This window comes from Melanotaenia boesemani, chromosome 9 (assembly GCF_017639745.1).
Source record: "Melanotaenia boesemani isolate fMelBoe1 chromosome 9, fMelBoe1.pri, whole genome shotgun sequence".
Lineage (NCBI taxonomy): Eukaryota > Metazoa > Chordata > Actinopteri > Atheriniformes > Melanotaeniidae > Melanotaenia > Melanotaenia boesemani.
In genome coordinates, this window is record NC_055690.1 from 35436191 (window position 1) to 35458323 (window position 22133).

A 22133-nucleotide genomic window follows, 5' to 3' on the forward strand; every position below is an offset into this window, starting at 1 on the left:
TCATAAGATTTTAACTTTTAAAAGTTTAGTTTAATTATTTGAATCAATAATTATTTATTTAAAGAATTAATTTTTTCCATAAAATGAAACAGGTGGAGATTGGCAGTGATTAGAATCCTGGAAATGCTGATAAATACCGACGGGTGATGATTTAATACCAGTTTTCTGTGTTTGCACATTTTTACCATGAAGGTGTCCAGATGATGTAAAATGCATCTACAGAATGTACAAGATCTGAGAGGAAAAATCACTTTATTTAAAACTTTAAAATAAAACAAAAATCAAATCTTAAGCTGTCATTTTAATTATGGGATGACTCAGTAACGTCCACTGAAGAGGCGAATTTGCAAACGTGCCATCCTCACCCACGCACACAGCAATTAAACAGTGTCCACAGTGATGCATGAAAGGGTTAAAGAGTCAGCAGCGTCTCATCTGGAAGAGTGAGGAAGAGGAGGAGTTACCTGTTAAACTCGTAGATGTCCTCGATGTTGCAGAACAGGGTGCTGACCTGGTCTGGTTTCAGCGGCAGGGCGCCGCAGTCGATGATGCAGCCCAGGTAGTCCTGCAGACACAAGACAGGATGTCAGGCTTCGCTTTGACATCCCCACCCCCTCTTTCCCTCTCTGGGATGAAGAACATTCATTTAGCTGCTTGTTGCTGGTTGGTTTAGTTTGTGCAGCAGCTGGTGTTTGATCTCTGACTAACTGGGAATTTGTACCTGTTTTCTAACTGGAATAATCAGAAACTGAGAAGCTGAGTGGATGAGCTAAAATATAAACCACTGTTCATCTGAAGGACTTCAACCTGGACTCCATCCCAGCAACACACTCTCAGGTGTGAGGACAGATGCCTCGCTTGCTAACGCTGACTTCATGTTGTCAACAGGCTCGTGCACCTGCGGTATAAAGGAGCTCACACACTGTTGAGGTTGGCATCGAACTGAGCCGACACGTCGGAGCATTCAGACCGAAGATTGGAGTGAGAACAGGAAACCGCCTGCGCTGCAGGGCCGAGGCGACAAACAGGAAGCCAAGAAGGAACAGAGAAAGCAAAGATGGAGGACAGCTGCATCTCTGCTGTCTGATGAAAGTTGAACGTTTATTTAAAGCCCGTCTGCAAACTTGATTCTGATGCATAACTCCAGTCATGAGACACACTGATGCTCAACACATCAACAATAATCACAAAGTATTCAGAGCTTCTCACAAGCACAGATGAAGGAAAGGTATTTTCCTCCAGCGCCTGAGCCTCATTACGAAACACCTGTTTTAGACTGGGATTGTTCCAGCGGATGTTAAACAGCCTTCATCAGCTGTCGTAGATGATGATGATAGAAGCTGCACTGCTTTTACATCACTGATGTTCTGATCTGAGTAAAGAGACTCATTAAACCCAATAAGTCTAAAGGCGGACTTATACTCGCGTGGCGTCTGCATGCGTTCGGCTACGCGTAGCTGACGCTGGTGAGTTTCCTCTTGCACTCGAGCTTAGTTGCAGTTCCTCTTCCTAACCTGAAGGTGGCATCAGGGGTGGCATCGGCCGGTAAGCTCACCAGGTCGGAGTTCTTTTAATGGTTCACTTCAGTTCGGTAGGTATTTTCTGTTTTAAAACAACAATGCTGTCCAGTATAGTTAAAGCCTGGTACACACATAATGATTTTTGGGCTGCTTTTGTCCCAATTTTGCCTCTTCCCGACCTCGGACAACAAGCGCTCACTCATCGTGAGATTTCCCTGTCCAATCATCATTTGGTCTGTGGTGTGTTACAAACAGATTTGTCCCGATAATCAGCTCTGAAACGTAGCCGACAATCGGGAAGATTGAACATGTTCAATATTTCAGTGCCGATTTCTGAGGAACGCCGATGACTTGTGCATTGTGACTGCGTGGATGGTGACGTGACACGGAATGTAGCCAATCATACATGCCAACAGTTAGTAATGAACATGCCAACAAATAGCAATGAACATGGCAACAGCTAGCGGTGAACATGCAAACAGTTTTCAAAGTTATGATGAAGTGATGAAAACATGTCAATAAAACAGCTGATTCATCACCATGTTAGTTTGTCTCCTTACATGCATGATACTAGTTGATGATGCCAGAATTTCCACCATAAGAACAACTAGCTAACTGGTTGCGTTACCTGGTTGTTGCTACCACCCCCCTTACTTTTGTATTTTGTTCAGGTTGACTGAACACTCGTTGAGCTGTTTCTGACTGAATCTGAAGATGTTTTTCAGGTGGGCTAAAAGAGGGTTTGTGTTGGGTTGCCAGAGAGTTTTATCTTCCTCTTCATGTAAATAACCATCTGCTGTCTGAACGATGCTGGAGTCACTACAGGTGGATGTTTTAATGGACAAAAGATACAAGAGTGAACATTTAACAGATAACGTTAGAAAGTTTAATAAATCAACAACAATTCACAAAAAACATTTCTCTAAAAATGTATCACTGCTGCCTTTTACTTGCACATAGAAACAGAATTTGTAGGCGATGGCTTCAAACATAAATAATCTAACATTCTTTCTGCGTCTCACTCGCTTTCTGTTTTTTCCTAAATTTGGTCCAAAACAAGCATTTTGTGTGTGTGCACACATTTGTGTGTATATAATGAGGCATATAATGAGAGGCCTCAACCACATTCATCACCTTTTAAAGGCAACAGGAAACACTCACACACTGGAGGGCATGGAGGGACAGATGAGAGAAAAATGATAGAGGGCTCAGCAGGAGGATGAGGAGAAGTCAGCAGGAATGAGAAAGATGCAGAGAACTTTTACTGAAACAAACAGCAGGAAGAACGAAGCAAAAACCAGCTGCATGAGGACTCCACAGGAAGGCAAAAAAAAAATGGCAGCTTTAGACAAAGTTTTGAAAGAACTGCTGACAGAACCTGACGTCTTAAACAAGCTGTCACAAATTACAACTTAAATTCAGAGCATAGCACCACTGTCCAACGACTGCTAGTAGCTATGCTACACTATCCATCTTTCTGATTGAAGTTAAAGTGTAAAATGCAACAGTCTTTGTTCTGATGTCTCGGTTACATGGGGTGTACCGCAGGGCCCTTTTCTTGGCCCACTTTTATCATTACCTCGATGAAAGATGTAGGTCTTGATTCAACAGATGCAAATGACCACCTGATCTGTATCCTTCCTCTTTACTAAAAAGTCAGACATAACTCCCTTTCTTTTCATTATTATAACTTCCTCTACAAATCAGACTGGTCACAGGACATAGTTCTCCACGTTTTCATGCAGTAGCCAATATAAAACCAACTAGCGTCCTTGCTAGCTTCCTGTTTAAATTTAACTGGATCATGTAGCGCTAGCTTAGTCAGCGCTAACAAACGTGAATACTGGGTTTATTTTCAGCTTCAATGTGAAAATGTTGATTAACTGAGATGATGCATATTCCCTAAATACACTCACTGAAAGCTAAATATTTCATGGTTTCCCCACATTATCTTAAAACTAATCAAGTTTTAACATCTAGGTTAGAACTGCTACGTAGCTTCATGCTAACATTAGGTTAATAGCCTTACATAACATTAGTAGTTGTATTTGGGGTGAAATCTTTCCTAGAAATGTGCAGCCAGATGTCAATATTTTTAAAGCATGAATAATGGACGATCCGATTTGACGGACTCTGGATTGGGTCTCTGTTTTTTGCAGAAATGTGGCTCCGTTGGCTTCATCAGTTCACCTATGCTTTGTTCACCCAGCTGTGAGTAGTGATTGAAAGAACAATATCACAGATACAAGCGGCCAGAATCAGTTTCCTCCTCAGGGTGTCTGGACACCCCCTTAGAGATAGGGTGAGAAGCTCAGTCATCCAGGGGGAGATCACAGTAGAACTGCTGCTCTTCCACATCCACAGGAGCCAGATGAGGTGGCTGGAGAATCTGGTTAGGATGCCTTCTGGACGCCTCCCTGGTGAGGTGTTCCAGACACGTCCCACCGGGAGGAGCCCCTTTGGAAGACTCGGAACACGCTGGAGGGACTATGTCTCTCGGCTGGCCTGGGTATGCCTCAAAATCCCACCAGATGAGCCGGAAGAAGTGTCCAGAGAAAGGGAAGTCTGGGTTTCCCTGCTTAAGCTGCTCCCATCACATCCCGACCCCGAATGAGCAGCAGATGGATGAAACTTTTAACATTTGAAGTCATCTGAGAGACTGCAGGAGTAACAGAAGTAAAGTTTGGAGCCAGTAAATGAGCCTGATCAGGGCTCTAAATGTAAAAACTGACTGCAGACTGTTGTTACAGCCAGTGGAGGGCGCTTATCAGTAAAACAAAACCAACGTAAAAATTGTTATGATGATGTCCTGAATGCTTTCTATACTTATGTGTTTAGTTAAATGTCTGATTCTGCTCTTTATCTTTCCTTCCGTCTTTCTCATAAAATCCACCTCATGTTCTCTTCTCCATCTCATTCTTTTTTCCCATGTTCCCATTCTTTTGCTCAACTTCTCTTTACTTTTGACTTTCTCTGTCCCCAGATTCCATCCCACCCTTCCTTCGCTGTCTTTCCCTTTTTTCCTCATGTTTCATCTACTTCTTCACCCCCCTCCCCCTTCATCTGTGTCTTTCGTTGGATTTCTCCCCCTTTGTCCTCCTCCCCCTCTGTTTCCTGTCCCACTTGGCTGCAGGTCAGAAGTGCAATCCCCTCGCCTTCACTCCGCATCTCAGTTTTCTCCCCATGAATTCAACCAACTGATTTCACTTCCTTGGTTTTACTTAGTTCAGCAGTTTCTTTTAAAATCAGGGCAGACGGTTGGAGAGGGTGACCGATGTGAATGAGAAGAGTGAAACCAGGTGGAGTGATCTCAGCCTGCTGGCAGCAGAGCTCCACCTTTATGAGAATTCTTTTCTTAAAAAGAAAAATGAGTCTGCAGGAGAGAATCGGTGATGAAGACGAGCTGTTTTCACCCGTTCCTTCTTTTCATCTGTCTCCATGTCTGCATCGTTATTGTTCTCACCACACACACATACATGCAGACCTATTATGGTAGTTGGTTCAGTTTCCAAGTGAGCGTGACATCATGTAGCCTCAATCAAAACCAGACTTCAGCTCAACCTCAAACACAGAGAGCAGCAGGAATGAAGGCTTGCATTACAGCACAAACACACACTCAAACCCACACAGCGATCATCTATCAAACCTCCTCTCCATCAGGACAGAGGAATTCTGGGATTGTTGCTCTGACACTGAACACCTCTTAAAAACAGGCAGAAATCAGAGGTTTTTCCCGCCTGTGTTGATCGACAGCGTTTCCTTGAATTGCAACACAGACGTGCTCGCAGCTGGAAGGAACGAAAACAAAAGCGCTGCACAGCGTTGTAAAAAAGGAAACCAAGCAATACATGCCTGATACAAGACTACTAATCTGCTTTTGCTGCTCATTGTGTGATTAGCTTTTCCTATAAATAAGTATGAAACAGTCTGAAATTGCATATTTAATTTTCACATTTTACTACTTTGTTACACAGTTAACCATAAAATCCTGTTAGACTGACCGGAAAACTGATGGGAATCTCGGGTTTGGTTCTGAATTCAGTTGAATCAAAATACTGCTTTATGTCAGTTGATAATTTTAGATCTATTCAAACAAAGATGATATGTAGAGTTCCCCAGGGCTCCATGTTGGGCCCCCTATTGTTAAGTATCTACATGCTTTCACCAGCTCGGATCATGGCAGCAAACCAAACATCTGACCGTACTTATGCTGATGACACTCAGCTCTATATTAGTGTCTCACCAGGGGACTCTGGTCTCAGACAAAGCTTGAGTCGATGCCTCGGTCAAATCAATCCTTGGATGTTCCAGAATTTTAAATAAACCAGACTGAAAAACTGGTTGTGAATCTCTGGTCTGGTTGGTAACTATACAGCTACTCAAATAAGGTGACATACAGAGTTAAAACAACTGATAATTCCATGTTGGACACTGAGCATATTGAAGCAGGGACCAAATCAGTTTTTTATCCATCTGAGGAATATATCTATAATGCAGGGACTGATGGCTCCGAGTGATTTAGTATGGTCTTTCCATGCGGGAGACCCGAATTTGAATCTCACAGGGGACAATGGGGCGAATATTAACACTTTCCAGTTGGGTTCTTGGGTAAGACCATTAACGCTCCTGCCTGCTCTCAGATGCAAGTCACTTTGGAGAAAAGCATCTGCTAATTGACTGTAATGTAATGATTTAGAAAACCTTCATAATCTGTGTCCAGTACTTAAATAATATATTTATTATAGATGTATTGAAACAAAGATGACATGTGGAGTTCCCAGAGCTTAATTGTGGGCCCCCTATTGTTCAGTTCAGCTCTTTTGAGCCGACTCCCTTAGAAGATCTAACTCACTTAAAAGATTTATCTCTTTTGACTCTGTTTTCTCAGAAGATCTAGCTCTTTTCAAAGTTTCAGCTCTTTAGAGGAGGGATGGACAAAGTCCGTCCTTGGGGACCGTAGACTTGCAGATTTTAGATGTTTCTTGCAACAGCATCTGAATCAGCTTAATAGGTCAACATGTTTGGGCAAAACTTTAAAGCAAGCTGTTAAGAAGAGACATATAAATTGAACTGGGGGTTTTGGAGCAGGAATATCTAAAACCTGCAGGGCTGCGGCCCTCGAGGACCAGTTACCCATGCCTGCTTTAGAAGATCCTGTTTTTTTTAAGAGTCAACTCTTTTGACTCGTCTCCTTTAGAAGATCAGTCTCTTTTCAGAAATCTGTCTCTTTTGAGTTGACTCCTTTAGAAGAGCTGACTCACTTAAAAGATTTGACTCTTGACTTGGTTCTCTAGAAGATCCAAATCTTTTCAATTATTTGACTTTGACTCAATTCCCTTAGAAGATTTGACACTTTTCGTAGATTTGGTTCTTTTTACTTTACTCTTAAAACATCTGCCTTTTTCAAAGATCTAGCTCCTTTTGAAGATCCAACTCTTAGACCTCCCAAATGGTTCTTTATTTAGTATCATTTAGTGCTTCTATTTTAGCCTAATTTAGCAGTTTTGAATGGTTCATGGGTTGACAAGCCTTTAAGTATTCAGTGTCTTTTTTTTCCACATAATGGTTTGATCCTAGTCTGTCCTTGCATGTGATTGGCTGCACGGTGTACCCAGCAAACTAAATACCAGGCACTGCCTGCATGGATTTTTGAGCCACCTCTTCTCATTCACAACAAAGAATCAGCTAATAGAGTCGGCTCATTCATTGCCAGTCCAGTCCAGTTTCACCAAGCTTTCTGGAGTCCTCCACACCGACCCTTTCAAACAGGGGTCACAGGTGTCCCAGTCCTCCTGAAGTCCACCGTGGGTTCCTTTGTTCAGTCGTGAGTCATGTGACTGTGAAAGTGACCTCTGGAACAGGGATGAAAACTGGATTCAGGGGGGATTAAGCAACAAAGGAGGAGGGACGTGGTGATGAGAGGCAGAGCAGGAGCTTCGTCCTCTGCAGAGAAGAAGCTGACAGACGGCTGATAAAGCTGACGACAGCACAGTTCTCAGTGTGTGTGTGTGTGATGGCAGAGGATGAAAGCAGCAGTAAATTCTCTCTTTTACTTCAAAAGGATGTTTCACACTCCAATCAGACAGCTGGAGGCTTGCACACGCACACACCAGCATCGCCTGACTGAATCCTGGTGCACCTGGACCAATGATGGACGAAACAAACACACACGGGCAAATCACCAAGTCAGCAAATTCTGCTCTTTCTCTCCTCAAAAGTTCTTCTTTTATAACACAACTGAAAAGTCGTCTCCAAGAGTTTCACATTCCTCAGTTAAAGTACTAAAGGATTTCCCACAATGCAACAGGAATACAGTAAATATGGACAAGCTAATCCTGGAAAAGTGGCTGAAAAGCAGAAGGCCTGACAACCTGACAGCATTTTATATTTTTTAATATCTGCAGACAACATGCTAACTGCTGTGCTTGATATGGAGAAAATGGAAAAAATTAAAAGCAAAATCAAAGAAAAGATTTGAAAATGTTTAAAGTTTGGGAATGTTTCAAAAAGCAAACGTCCTGGACGGGACGTTCACCGTCAAACTAGATTATTTATTCCACAGCAACCAAGCAGAAAGCAGTTTCCACAGCGGGCTGCATGTCCGCATCATGATGTAAACCAGTATTATGGCCAGCGGTGACGGATAGAGTACTTAACTAAGGCTTGCTGATGGTGATACAACAACCCTTTTAAAAGAAAAAAAAAGGTCACTTGGGTTGATTGTTTTGGAATAAATGGAGGATAAACTGTTGAAATGTTTCCAGAACCATCCGGCTGATCTTAATCTGCCCATCACAGCAGCTTCAGACTATCAGCTGAACCAGTTTTCTCATTTTACATGAACGTTCAACCAAAGTCTAAATGTAGAAATGATCAAAGGTGATTTTATCACGAAGGTGTTGAGCTTGTAAACCAGAGACTGCTGGTTAAGCTGAAGTCTGCTGTTGCTTCCGTCTCTGTTTCGGGTCCACAGCTGATGACAGGAAACTCAGATAAAGAAGAGGCTTCATGTTTCGGTAGCACGCATGCCATTTATGTAATCATTTTTATATTAACTATTCATTTTTTATTTTTATCTATTTAATGTCATTAGTTTATTTAATATTTATTATATTTGATTTTATTCTAGTTTTCTTTTCCTTATTTATTTTATTACTGTATTTATTTGGTTTTTATATAACTGTAAATAAATAAGGCATTAAAGGGTTAATTTATATATTAAATTTATTTATAATATTTATTTAAAATTTTTTACCATTGTCTGTATATTTATTTTATATAATTTATTTATAATTTATTTTGATTTATTTCTAGTAATTAATTTTTAAATATATTTAATCACATCTTATTTCATTGCAGTCTTTATCTTTTCTGCTTTTCCCTAATTTTGTACAGCATTTATTTGTATTTTTAGAATTATATATTTCATTTGGTCAGTTTTATTTATTTATTTGCTATCATTCATATACTTATTGTTGTATAATTAATTTATTATCTATTTTTATTTATTTAATGTTATTATTTTACTTTATTCTAGCCATTTTTTACATTTTCTTTTTTTTAACTGTATTTATTTGTTTTTCATATAATTGTGCAAAAATTCAGGCATTAATGAGTTAATTTATATATTTATTTTACTATTTTTATTTAGTTACTATTAATTTACTATTGAAAGAGTTCCAACAAGACCAACAGAAGGATTTTTAAATTTATTTTATGACTTTATGACTTATCCGTCCCTGTGTGTGAGTTTATTTGGCATCACTGTAAATTTTTACTAGATTTAAAAAAAAGTTCAATAATTAATCAAATTTGTCTTATTAACTGAAAAGAAAACCAGTGACTGGTTCATGTTTGTTCTCTAAATAGTTTTCACTGTTAAGGCAAAATGATTTCTCATCTGATCACTCAGTGGAATAATTTATGGAACGGATCATCTAAATAGATGATGTTAAAGAGGGTCAAAATTGCACCAAAAATGTTAAATGTACAAAGAGAAACATCATAAAAACATCATTTTTGTTTCTTTGTTTTTGTTTAGTGTCGATTTAAAACACTTTCTATTCTCACTTTTTCCTGATTCCTACCAGATGACCTAAACACCACAACAGAACAAAATCTGCCCTAAAATGCTGTAAAGAAGAAGAAAAGATGTTTCACATCCTCCTCCTCATCCTCCTCATGTCTCATTTTCCAGACAGGAAGTCGGTTCTGTTTTAAAATGATGTCTGAAGCAGGATGGACCACATGACCAACACACACAGCCACGAGGAAAATGCTGTAATCTACGTCCATATTAGGCCAGCTGCTCATATTTACACCACCTCTGGCCCACGTCAGACACGTCTGCTGTCACATCAACCAGATGGTTGCTATGTCACCACATTCGCAGTCTCTTACATCCCTTTCGTTCTCATTCTGATGCTCAGTCTGAACTTCAGCAGGTCGTCTACATGACTATATGCTGCCCTGTGATTGGCTGGTTTGATGTTTGTGATTTTTGTGTCCAGCCAGCAGCGGTTAACTTAAACTACACCAGTCAGGCCGACTGAACACTATCCAGCACAGAAGCGAAGTTCCTGGTTTAGGTGGGCTTTAGCATCCACAGCTAGTCACTCTCAGCTGAAGAGGCAAAGATTAGTTTTTAGGTTATTAATGGCCGCCGGAGCAGGACTTTAGAGGTGGCTGGTACTGCTATGGCCCCGCAGGTGCAACAAAAACCGTTTAGTTAACAAACAATGGATTATAGTTTCAATTGTCAGGTCAAATACGGGCTTCTCATTTAGTTTTCCTGAGACTGAATAAGTCTGTTCTTACCTCCACAATGCTCTTCAGGTCTCTGACGTAGGCCTGTTCCGTCTCTACGATCTCCAGAGCGACTCTCTCCAGCCGGGAAAGCTGTCTGGGTGTGGCCGCTGCAGACGCAACTACATTGGCTACATGTCCATTAGGGGCGTGGCTTCGTCCTGTCACCCTGGCAACATTAGCCCCACCTCCAGGAACTCCCCCTCCATGTGGTGTGAGGAGGGGGGTGAGGTCCAGGCTAATGTCTGAGCTGTTCCTCTTTGGCGTGGAGGACGATGATGATGATGAGGAGGCGTTGTAGGTCGGCACAGCGCCGTACGGAAGCGAAGAGGAGGAGGAGGAAGAGGAAGAGTGGGAGGCGTCCTGCAGGGACACGGAGGAGGTGGAGGAGGACAGGGAAAGGGAGGGGGGACGGCCGCTGTCAGAGCAGACGGTGTTAACGGAGGTGCAGGAGGAGGACGACGCTCCTCGCTCCCCAGATGACATCATCCTACCCACAATCCCACTCAGAGACGAGACCGAGGAGGGACGCTTGGCAGCTGCAGAGACAGAGACACAAGTTAGTCCAATCCAAGAAAACCTAAAACACCTGTTCCAAGACATGATGTCCTTCACAGATCAATCAACCTGATGAAACTCGTTCCAAATAAAACCAGCTAATCCTGATCGTTTCCACCAGCCCTGCAAACACTCCGCTGATTACCTGCCGATCCATCAGAAAGCGCCACAACAACCTCGTCCCGACCCAAACGATTCTCTGATCAAAAAACGTCGCACTGAAGCAACCACCTGTCAGCATAAACAGGAAGTGTGTGCGGCGGACCATCACTTCAACTCTTCCTCTTTTCTCTTTTCTTCAGTCTTTTTTTTCCTTGAAGTAGATGAAACTTTCGGCTCCTTTCACCGGATCAGCTCCCAGATTACTGTCACTGAGCTTCTGTTTTAGCCGAATTTAGCAAATATTGATGGTTTGTAGAGATGTAAGCACTTTTTTATGTAGTACATATATATATAAGCCTTATTAATGCATTTGTATGAAAAAAAAGATATAAATTCCCTATTTAATATTTCAGTCAAACCATTAAATGAAAAGCTGAACACAGAATCACAACAAACAAGTCAAATAAATAGAGACAAAGGTTTTAACATTGTGACCCTTTAAATTCACTAATTTCTTCACGTTTTCTCAGAAACACTCTTATTTAACCCTCTGAGGTCAAGGGTATAGTTGGCCTTTTTGACTACTTTTGTTTTTTTAACCTTTATATTTAAGCTTTAACCCTTTAATGGTGTGTGTATCATACAGTTTCTGAGACCTTCATTTTATGGTAAAAACTAGTCTTAAAACACTGTTGAAAACACTCTGACACTTATTTTCTGCCCCCTGGTGGATACAATAACAATAATAATTAAAGCCGCAAGCGGCATCCATCGGGTCCGAGCGGCCTGGACCCCGCCACCCGATGTCGCCATGACAACAGGTGGTGTAATGCGTTAAGGACCCAACCTGTATGACTCCTGTGAAGTTTGGTGCAGTTCCCATTTTTTCCTGTGGAGATATAAGCAAACCGTGTTTCATGGCGAGAAGGTCATTTTCCATCGGTTGCCACGGAAACACGCTTTCTGCTATTAAAAAGTTTTGAGGAGCGTTTGGTCCCCAACTTGTCAGGAAGCTTCCCACCAAGTTTGGAGTTAGTCGCACGAATCCCCTCAGACTAGTTCGTTCAAATGGCAATGAAATCCAAGATGGCGGGCACGCCGTTGCCATGGCAACAGGTGTTTGTTTGACTTCTTTGCTGGACTTGGCGTGTCACAAGTATGAATCCTGTCAAGTTTGATGCAGTTCCCACGTATTGTTATGGAGATATAAGCAAACCGTGTTTCATGGCGAGGGCATTTTTCCGTGGGTTGCCACGGTTACACACTTTTTCCTATTAGAAAGATTTGAAGAGCGTTTGGTCCCCAACTTGTCAGGAAGGTTCCCACCAAGTTTGGAGTCAGTCGCAGGAATCCCCTGAGACTAGTTCGTTAAAATGGGAGTGAAATCCAAGATGGCGGGTAGTCCGTTGCCATGGCAACAGGTGTTCTATTGACATCAATGCTGGACTTGGGGTGTCACAAGTATGAATCCTGTCAAGTTTGGTGCAGATCCCATGTATTCCTATGGAGATGTAAGCAAACCGTGTTTCATGGCGAGGGCATTTTTCCATCGGTTGCCACGGTTACACGCTTTTTCCTATTAGAAAGATTTGAGGAGCGTTTGGTCCCCAACTTGTCAGGAAGGTTCCCACCAAGTTTGGAGTCAGTCGCACGAATCCCCTCAGACTAGTTCGTTAAAATGGGAGTGAAATCCAAGATGGCGGGCACCCCGTTGCCATGGCAACAGGTGTTTGATTGACTTCTTTGCTGGACTTGGGGTGTCACACGTATGAATACTGTCAAGTTTGGTGCAGATCCCACGTATTTCTATGGAGATATGAGCAAACCGTGTTTCATGGCGAGAAGGTGTTTTTCCGTCGGTTGCCACGGTAACACGCTTTCTGCTATTAGAAAGATTTGAGGAGCGTTTGGTCCCCAACTTGTCAGGAAGCTTCCCACCAAGTTTGGAGTGAATCGCACGAATCCCCTCAGACTAGTTCGTTCAAATACGATGTGTGTAAAGTGCAAAAACTGGCAAAAAAATGGCCGTACACGCCAAGATGGCGGGCACCCTGTTGCCATGGCGACAGATGTTCTATTGAGTTTTTTGGTCGACTCAGGGTGTTACACGTGTGTGCCGAGTTTCGTGTTCCTACGTCGAAGTAGACGTTCGGGACCCCATTCATGTGGTGATTTTAGGTGAGTCTAGGTGGCGCTGTTGAGCCGATTTTGCATTGAAGTCAATGCGGACTTTAGAATATGAAATTTTTCACCGGGCTTGATGTGTGTGCCAAATTTCACAACTTTTCATGGGTGTTTAGGGGGTGATATTTAGGCTCAAAATGCTTAGAAGGAGAAGGAGAACAATAATAAACATTTCAGGAACAATAGGGCCTTGCCATACTTTGTATGGCTCGGACCCTAATAATAATAATAATACAATAAAGCACTACAGTTATTTTGACATATCCCACAATGATAAATGGTTAATATACAAATAATATATATTTTTAGGGCTACATAAATACTTAACATTTAAAAAAATTGACTTTTCTCCCAAATATTTCTTGGGTTGTGCTTTAAAAGGTTAAAACTCTTAACCTGCCTTGTTTTTCTGGACCTTAAATCACACTAAAAACATAAAATCCAAGCAAAAAGAAAACTAATGTACAATAGTTATTACAAAACTATTTACAAAACAATCAGTTATCACCAGAAAATGCCACATAAATTATTTGTTCCAGTCCTGAAACCAGTTCCTGTCCACTAATAGACAACGAGGACGTCACAGGCTAGACATGTCCAGAGTGTGTTAGACCTCCTGTCCACCAGGAGGCAGCACGTCAATCTGCTTTTGGTGGAATTTTGGTCACTCCCACAACTTCTCCTCTTCTTTAGCAACCAAATGTGTCACATTGTCACATAATTTTCTGATTGGTTGATGTGGTTCATTTTTCCACCAATAGGAAAGGAGGTGTTGTTTTTGTTTTTTAGGCTTTTATTTTCTTGTTTGTGAGAACTTTCCTTAGAATCGTCCATTTTTACCATTTCTTCCTGCACCAAATGTCACAGTAATATGCACAGAAAAAGTATGTTGTACATTTTTTTTTATCATAACTCTGGTTTTACTGGTTTATCAACAGAAGTTAAAAACTGGTTTATTGTATGAAGGCCGCACTGTTGACAGAAGTTGGAATGGAAACTCGTCTTAAATCTGTTGACCCCAGAAGGTTTACGTTATCACCCTCTTTTTCCCTAGCTTAGCCAAGGTTGTAACACCAATGGGGGCTTGTCCGGGATAAGGTGTCCCAGTCCTGTGACGTTTAAGGTTTAGTATTGTGTTTAGTGCTGTGTACCGGATGTTGCTGCTGTCAGCATTTTAATCTTGAGAATTCTCTGAAAAGTCCCTCTCTTGATCAACCAGTGCTGTAAAGATGACTTGGCTCAGATTGGAGCCCACTCCTTCATCCCACATCCTAAGCAACCGATTCATCATGTGACATCTCTGTCATGGCGAACCATTTTCATCCACTCCCTTTTCGCTTTTGTCTTTTGTTATATATAGGAAACCACTGTCCCCATGGCAACACATCCAGCATCCTTTTCCATCCACATAAACTTCCTGCCTCATGTGGGACAGAAATCTAACCCAGCCTCATCCAGTTTTCAGTGAGACGACGGCACACCTGTCATGACTGCTGGCAGAGCAAAGCTGAGACTGAGAAGCATTTAGAGTTTATTAGTGTTTAAATTCCAGATTTCCTGGCAGGAGGAATTTCCATACAGCGTGAAAATGAGAACATTTTTCCAGTCTCTTTGTTTCCCGTTTAATTTACACAGCTTCATAATGGATCTGCAGGTTCTTACAGGTATGCAGCTCACAGCCGCCAGCAGCATTGTAAAGCTGTTGTTCTGCTTTATTCCACATGTTCAGGGTCGAAAGAAAAATACGTTTCATAGAAGAGATTTTACACTTTAGACTAGGAGTGTCAAACATATGGCCCAGGGACCAAAACCGGCCTGCCAGAGGGTCTAATTTGAGCCAAGGAAATTGGTAAATGTGAAAATTACATAGATTTTAATTGTCATATTTTAATAAAAGTGCCAGTAATTGCAAATTTATCCATGTAAAGTTGCACTTTTTAAAGTATAAAACATTTCCAAGTTAAACATCTTTTATATCGTTCTTACTTCATCATCTTATACAGCCCAAGTGGTCAGAATTAAAACATGTACATGTATGTACATTTAAAATAACTTCTAGATCTTAAAACATTACTCTGATCATGTGTGATGTGAAATACTGGATTTTTCCTGATACTTGGGATTAAATGTTTTAGTTCACCTCATGGCTGGTCCCCAGTTTAGAGCTTCAGAAAAGCAGCTGCTGGATGCTGCTGAAAACCAGCATTTAAAGAACGGTTGCATAACTTTCACGTGCAGCATGAACTTCCATACGTCTGGATGAAACGGCCCTCTGACGTTCTGGAAAGCAGGTAGATGTTTGCAGATGATAAATCTGACAGGAAGCTGATTAGAAGGAGAAAAGTTGTGTAAAACCAAACATCTTGCTGCTGCTGCATCGCCACCGCCGTGACCGAGGAGGAACTTCCTACCGTCAGCTTCTCCTCACGCGTTTGACCACAAATAAACACATTCACGTGTCAGTTTCAGGAATTACGAGTAAGAAATTAATATTTTCCCTAAAATGGATGAAGGAAACGAGGGACTGCATTCACATATACAAGCACACAGAGTAGTTACAACCTTATTTAGCCATGCTGTTCACACACACTCCGTCAACATAGCAGCTAAAGGCTGAGTCAGTCCATGTGACGTCGTCCTGTCTGCTTCCCATTTCCTTTGCAGAACCACAAACAGAAAATTTAAAAACAAATTAAATAAAACTTTATTTAAAAAAAACGTAAACAGGTGGCTTCATCATCATGTCCAGGTCTAAATAGAGGTCTCTTAGCAACATAGTGGTGGTCTTTTTAAGACGAAATGTGATAAATAATGCTGTTGTCATGGATCATTGTGGATTTACCAGATAGAGTCTCTGAATAAAACTACATTTAGCGGCTGGATTGTAAACCTCCTGGACGGGATAGAAATGCTGGAAAACCTCCGTAGAGCAGCTAATGTGTAGATATCCATCCCAGTTTACCCCACAGAGCTACACACCACCGCTCCTGAGACGCTGATGATGATAGAGCAGATCTGGGGATCTGGTGGAGTTCCAGCGGTTAATGATGGACTCGCACTCATTCAGGAGGACCAGGAACATCCCGACCTGGCCCTAAAGGGTGGAGCTCAACACCCTGCAATCCCTTGATTGGACGAAAGAATCATTACTTCCAGTGCGACTCGACATGCTAAAATAAAAGTGGACTATTTTTGTTGGACGTCCACCTTTATCCTTCTCTGTTTCTGTGATGTGTTCGTCCTCCTACCAGGTACAGGTACGGTAGCTGTGGAAACAGAAACCAGGGTTTACAGAACCAAATGCTTCCGTTCTGCGCCAGAACCCTTGGTGGAAACAGGGCTGTATATGTAGAGATGGCTAATGGACCACTGAAGAGACGTCGGCTGCCATCAAGGTGACGCATGTTCGTGAGAGGTTTACGGTTGTTTCAGCAGGAAGATGTCAGGACTCATCCTGAGTGACCTCCAGCAGCGTGGTGTGATGGAACACAATAAAAACACGACTCTGTCCACATTCCACTGAACTGCTGCAGCAAACTTCTACAGACCTGACTTGTAGACAGAACAGACTTTTCTAGATTCTTTTAAGCTTCTCTTTGCTTTCCGGTGCTGCAGCAAGCAGCAGAAACACGTCACAAGCTTTCAGATTTTTGGTTTGGAGTGCAGACTATCATCAACCTGAATAACGATGAAAAAGCCCATCATAAAACAGACAGAAACACGTCAGACAGGACATACTTACAGTTTGCAGGTTTGTGTGTCTGTGTGTGCGTTAGTCAGTCCACACGCGTGTCAACCGTCACATCACTGATAACTGTTAAATTCTCACTGTAGTCCGTTAGTTAAACTCAGAATGAAAAAAAAAGAAAAGTATTTCCTGTTATTGCCTTGGTGTGTGTGTGTGTTTGTGTGTTTGTGTGTTTGTGTGCAGGTGTGTGTGCTCACGGTCTTGTAATGCTTTTCTTGTGAGGATCTGTTGGACTTTTTGGTATTTTGTTTGCGGTTTGTGTCTCTGCTTCAGGTGGACTCTGATATTTGATGGTCAGACGACAATCAGAGTCCTCACAAGATAAGAACAAATCTGAGTGTGTGTTACCTGCCTTATACAACAGGAAGTGGTTGGATAAACGCGCTTCCGTTCCTGTCTGAACTTCTATCTTTGTGAGGACCTCGCTGACGGCGACACTGTCTGAGTAACTGGTGTGAAAATGTTCCTGAGCATAAAATGGATCATTTCTCCTCCTGTGATGAATTAACTGATTTCTTCAGACGGTTCCTCCTCTGATGTTCTAAGGAGAACATATGATAAAAAAATTGCTCTTCAGAGCTTCAGGTCTGAGATGATCGTAAAGTGGTTCAGATCTGTTCATGTTTGCAAGGTTTCAACTCAGAATCCGACCCAGCCTCCATAACTTCACACCATGTTGCATTCACTGCAACTCGACAGTGGGAAATCTGAACTCTTTAAATCCATCCATCTTTGAATCCTCCCTCCCTTATCTCTCTCCCGTCATCCTTCTCGTCCTTATCCATCTATCCTTCATCCTCTTCTCTCCACCTCATCATTTATTCTTATCCCATCAATCCATCCTTCCCTTTCATATCCTTTCATCCTCCTCCACTCCCTCATCACACACTTTTTCATCCTTTCATCCATTCATCTTTTCATCTTCCCCACTCTCATAAGTCCATCCTTCCCTTTCTTATCCATCTATCCTTACATCCTTTCATCTCCAGTCCATCCATTTTCCAGTCTTCCCTCCATTTTCCCCTCTAATTTATCCATCCATCCTTTCAACCTCTCATCTCTAATCTATCTTACTGCCCCTCATCCATTCACCCTTGCATCCTCTCTCCATCTCTCACCCATCCATTCTTCTTCACCTTCTTCCTTCTCCTATCATTATTCTGTTTGTCTTTACCAGGAACCATCTGGGAGGTTCTAACTCGGCTCGCTGACTTCCTGAACCTCCTCCTCCCATCCTCCAATCACGAATCACGTCAGATGAACCAATCAGAGAAGTTTCAGATCAATAACGTCATCCAAATGTTCATGAACCGGCTGAACTCCATCTCTGGGATCCTTTAAGCTGAAGCTCGTTTTTCTTTCCCAGCTCTCCAAAATACTTTCTACGAATCACAATTACACTTAAAATGCATTTTTACAGCTAATTTATATTAATTTAAATTATATTTCTTTTTAAAATAAGAAATTTCATTAATTTTAACAGTTACACGATTTTCATATTATTCTATATTTGACATCATCTTATTTGTGTTTCCCTGTTTTAAAAATAAAGAAAAAACTGTGAAGTAACTTCAGTAAAACCTGTAATATTACAGATTTTTAACAGTGCATAAATACACATCTGTGTGGCGTCTTTCTGCTCCAATAACACACAGTTTGGCCCCGAGGCAGCGAGCTGCGAATGCCATTTTGAGGTGGAATTTCCCTTTAAACACACGCTATGAAAGTCTGAGGTGGAGAAGATTCCAGAGTGTGTGTGATGACAGTAATGAGAGAGCAGCTGCTGCCCGACGAACAAGTTTCAGCTTCACTCCGAAGTTTCTGAGAACAGAACAAACTCTGCTCATCCTGAACAGCTGATCAGCAAATCACATGGACGAGGTGATTTATTTAGAGATTTGACTCTTTATCAGGTTCACCTGCTTGTTGGCACAAATACCCAACCAACCAATCACAGGGCAGCACGTAGTAACGGTGAAGGCAACTTGCTGAGGTTCAAACTGAGCATCAGGATGAGGAAGAAAGGAGATTCATGGTTGTTGGTCTGAGTATTTACTGGGATTTTCACCCACAACCATCTCCAGGGTTTCCAGAGATGGTCTGAAGAAGAGAAAACATCCAGAGCAGCAGTTGTCTGGACCAGGAAGCAGCAGAAGACACACCGGGTCCTCCTGCCAGCTAAGAACAGGAAACTGAGGCTACAATTCACACACACTCACCAACACTGGACAATAGAAGATGGAGAAACGTTGCTGGTCTGATGAGTCTCCATTTCAGCTCCACATTCAGATGCTCGGCTCAGAATCTGCTGGAAACATCATGAAAACATGGATCCATCCTGCCTTGGATCAACGCTTCAGGCTGCTGCTGGTGTGATGGTGGGGGGAGATTTTCTTGGTCCACTTTGGGCCCCTTAGTACCAACGTGTCTGGTTTAACCAGCACAGCCTACCTGAGTATTGTTGCTGACCATGTCCATCCCTTTATGACCACAGTGGAGCATCTTCTGATGCTACTTCCAGCAGGATAATGCACCATGTCACAAAGCTCAAAGGTTCTAGGGAAAAGGAGGCAGGTGTGATTGTGGAGGACGGCTCACCAGCCTGTAACAGGACATGAAAGGAAGAACATCCAACATGTCTTCAGCCTCTGCAGGATAACCAGCAGCTTTTAGCACAAGATGAATGTTCAGTAACTGAGTTAAAGGACTTTAATGTTTAACACTTAAATGAAATGTTATTGTGTCATTAGTAATTTTATAATTGTGGATGACTCTGGTTGGACCAAAAGTTCATCAGAGTTCACTTATTTTATATATTTTACTAAGATTTTATGCTAGGCTTCTTAATTAGTGTGTAACCTGTGCATGTTTAAAACTTCCAGATATTCTCCCTTTAAGCTGCCATTAATGATTCTTAGAGACAGGATGAGAAGCTCAGTCATTCAGGAGGGGATCAGAGTAGAACTGCTGCTCCTCCAGTGGCTCAGGCATCTGGGAAGGATGCCTCCTGGATGCCTCCCTGGTGAGGTGTTCTGGGCACATCCCACCGTGAGGAGGCCCCGGGGAAGACCTAGGATAGGCTGGAAGGACTACATCTCACAGCTGGCCTGAGAACACCTTGCAATACCCCCAAGTAAGCTGGAAGAAGTGGCCAGGGAGAGGGAAGTCTGAGAGGAGGATGGATGTTCCTGTGAGGTTGATGGCTTTTATTATCATCACTGTGCAATGATCTGTAGAAAAGACCATATTTCATTTCAAGTATATGTTCTGTTCCTGTTGAGGTTTGGTACAGGTGGCGGGAAACAGAGACAAAAATCAGACTTAAGAGGCTGGGGAGGGTTTTCCTGAAGAGCGTGAAACAAAACCTTCCAGGCAGGTGATGGTGCAGAGTGGTGGGAGGATGGAGGAGCTCACAGGACTGACTGATAGTTGGGGATAATTGGACTTGGATCTAGACTTTAAGGCAGGTGAGATGCATCAACCAGCACCTGGAAGATAAACCTGAGAGAAAGCAGGAGCTGGAGATAAAGCAGCTACACTGGAAAAAAACCAACCGTTCCAGCATCATTTCTAATAACAGCAGCTGTTCTGCTAAAGGAAGTCACAGCTAGCTGGATTATAGATAATTAATAACTAATTCATGCAGAATAATCTGATTATTTATCGGATAATAATTGTCCCGAGATGATCTATAATCGTGATATCCCTGGTTGTATTTGGACCAATCAAACGCCTCCGTTACTGATGAGAATTGTGTGTGTGTGTGTGTGTGTGTGTGTGTGTGTGTGTTTGTGTGTGTGTGTGTGTGTGTGTGTGTGTGAAAGTGAAGGTTTTCAGCCTGAGATAAAGCAATGTTTCTACACAAAGACAGGAAGTGAGTCTTCTCACATCATCATTTATGATGTCACAGCCCACCCACATGACCTCTGACCTGCACACATCCTCCCAGCTTCCTCGTGTTTACATTCATTCCTCGGCTGATAAGCAAACTCCCTCCAATAACCTACTTATCCTCCGTCTTCTCCCTGACAGCTGATCAACCCTCTGAACTTCACATTCCTGACTTCCTTCAGCTTCTACGTTCTTCTGATCAGGAACAAATGACATCAACCAATGACGTGAAGTCACAAAAAGAGTCAAATAAACAAGTAAAATAAGTAAAATAAGTAAAAAGTACCGTAGAAGCTAATGAAAAATATTAAATATGCTGAAATAAAATTCTAAACAAAAGAATTTGTTTTTGAGCAGAAATTCTGGGCAATGTCACCAAAAAATGATGTCACGATATTCTTCTAAGAAAACTCGATATCACAGACGCCACACAGTGAGTCACAGCATCAGTAATTTCCTTTTTACACACCCCCATCTCCCCCTGGGTTCATCTCCAGCTCGAGTCCTCTACCAGAGTCCTGGGACAGTCCTCCAGTATCTCAGCTGTTCCTAGGACTGCTCTCTTCTGGATGGAGATGTCTGATGGGTCTCCAGGTATCTGGTGGAGCCACTTCTCCAGGGTGGGGGACACGGCCCCCAGTGCTCCGATGATCAATGGTACTACTGTTGACTTCACCTTCCAGGCTTTCTCCAGCTCTTCCTTCTTGTTGTTTCTCCAGTTTCTTGTGTTCATTATCCTAATATTTCCATCGGTGGGGATGCTACATCCATCACAGGAGGCTGGACAGCTCAGTTGGTCGGCGTCCGTCTTCCAAACAAGAGTACACAAAGGGGCTGTCTTCCAGTTGTGGCCTTAAGCTGGATTTATACTCACGGTGTCTGTGTAACCCTTCAATGCCGTACATAAAAACTTGGCTCATCACCTTGTTGAACCCAGTCTGATGCTTGTCTTGTGCTCCTGGTGGACACCTTTTACACTACAATAATTCTGACATACCACATGGTTAATTCTGTTTTTTACATTTTGTTAAAGGGTCAAATTTAAAAGATTTAAAAAATAGACTTTTTCCCCATTTTCTTTGAGTCTGGCTTTAAAGGGGTAAGCTCAGTTATGGCTTAATGTAGGTCCGCGAGGCTTGACACGCACCTCTTCCAGACCTGGCGTGCAGAGCTACGCAGAAGTACTCCGTGGTGATTGGTCAGTTTGTGATGACGTGTTTCCAGATTTCAGGATCTTCTCCCTGAATGTGAGCGGGAACCGCCACTTTTAAAAACAAAAAACACAACATATTTATTTTTTTGTTTGCTTCCACGAGCTCGTGAAG

The 22133-nt window shown here is 42.1% G+C and overlaps 1 protein-coding gene across 4 annotated transcripts in view; it reads right to left on the reverse strand.

Moving 5' to 3' along the window:
- plekhg2 (pleckstrin homology domain containing, family G (with RhoGef domain) member 2) overlaps positions 1-22133 on the reverse strand; it is a 123833-nt gene that overhangs the window by 76768 nt on the left and 24932 nt on the right. For 2 of the 4 annotated variants that reach the window (XM_041995182.1, XM_041995181.1), the window contains exons 3-4: positions 10338-10864; positions 465-565 (exon numbers count right to left, since the gene is read on the reverse strand). In XM_041995182.1, the coding sequence (XP_041851116.1) occupies positions 465-565; positions 10338-10864 (628 nt within the window). Of the gene's footprint in view, positions 1-464; positions 566-10337; positions 10865-16911; positions 17001-22133 lie in introns of those variants that run through there. The other 2 variants (XM_041995183.1, XM_041995184.1) reach the window with 2 other exon arrangements.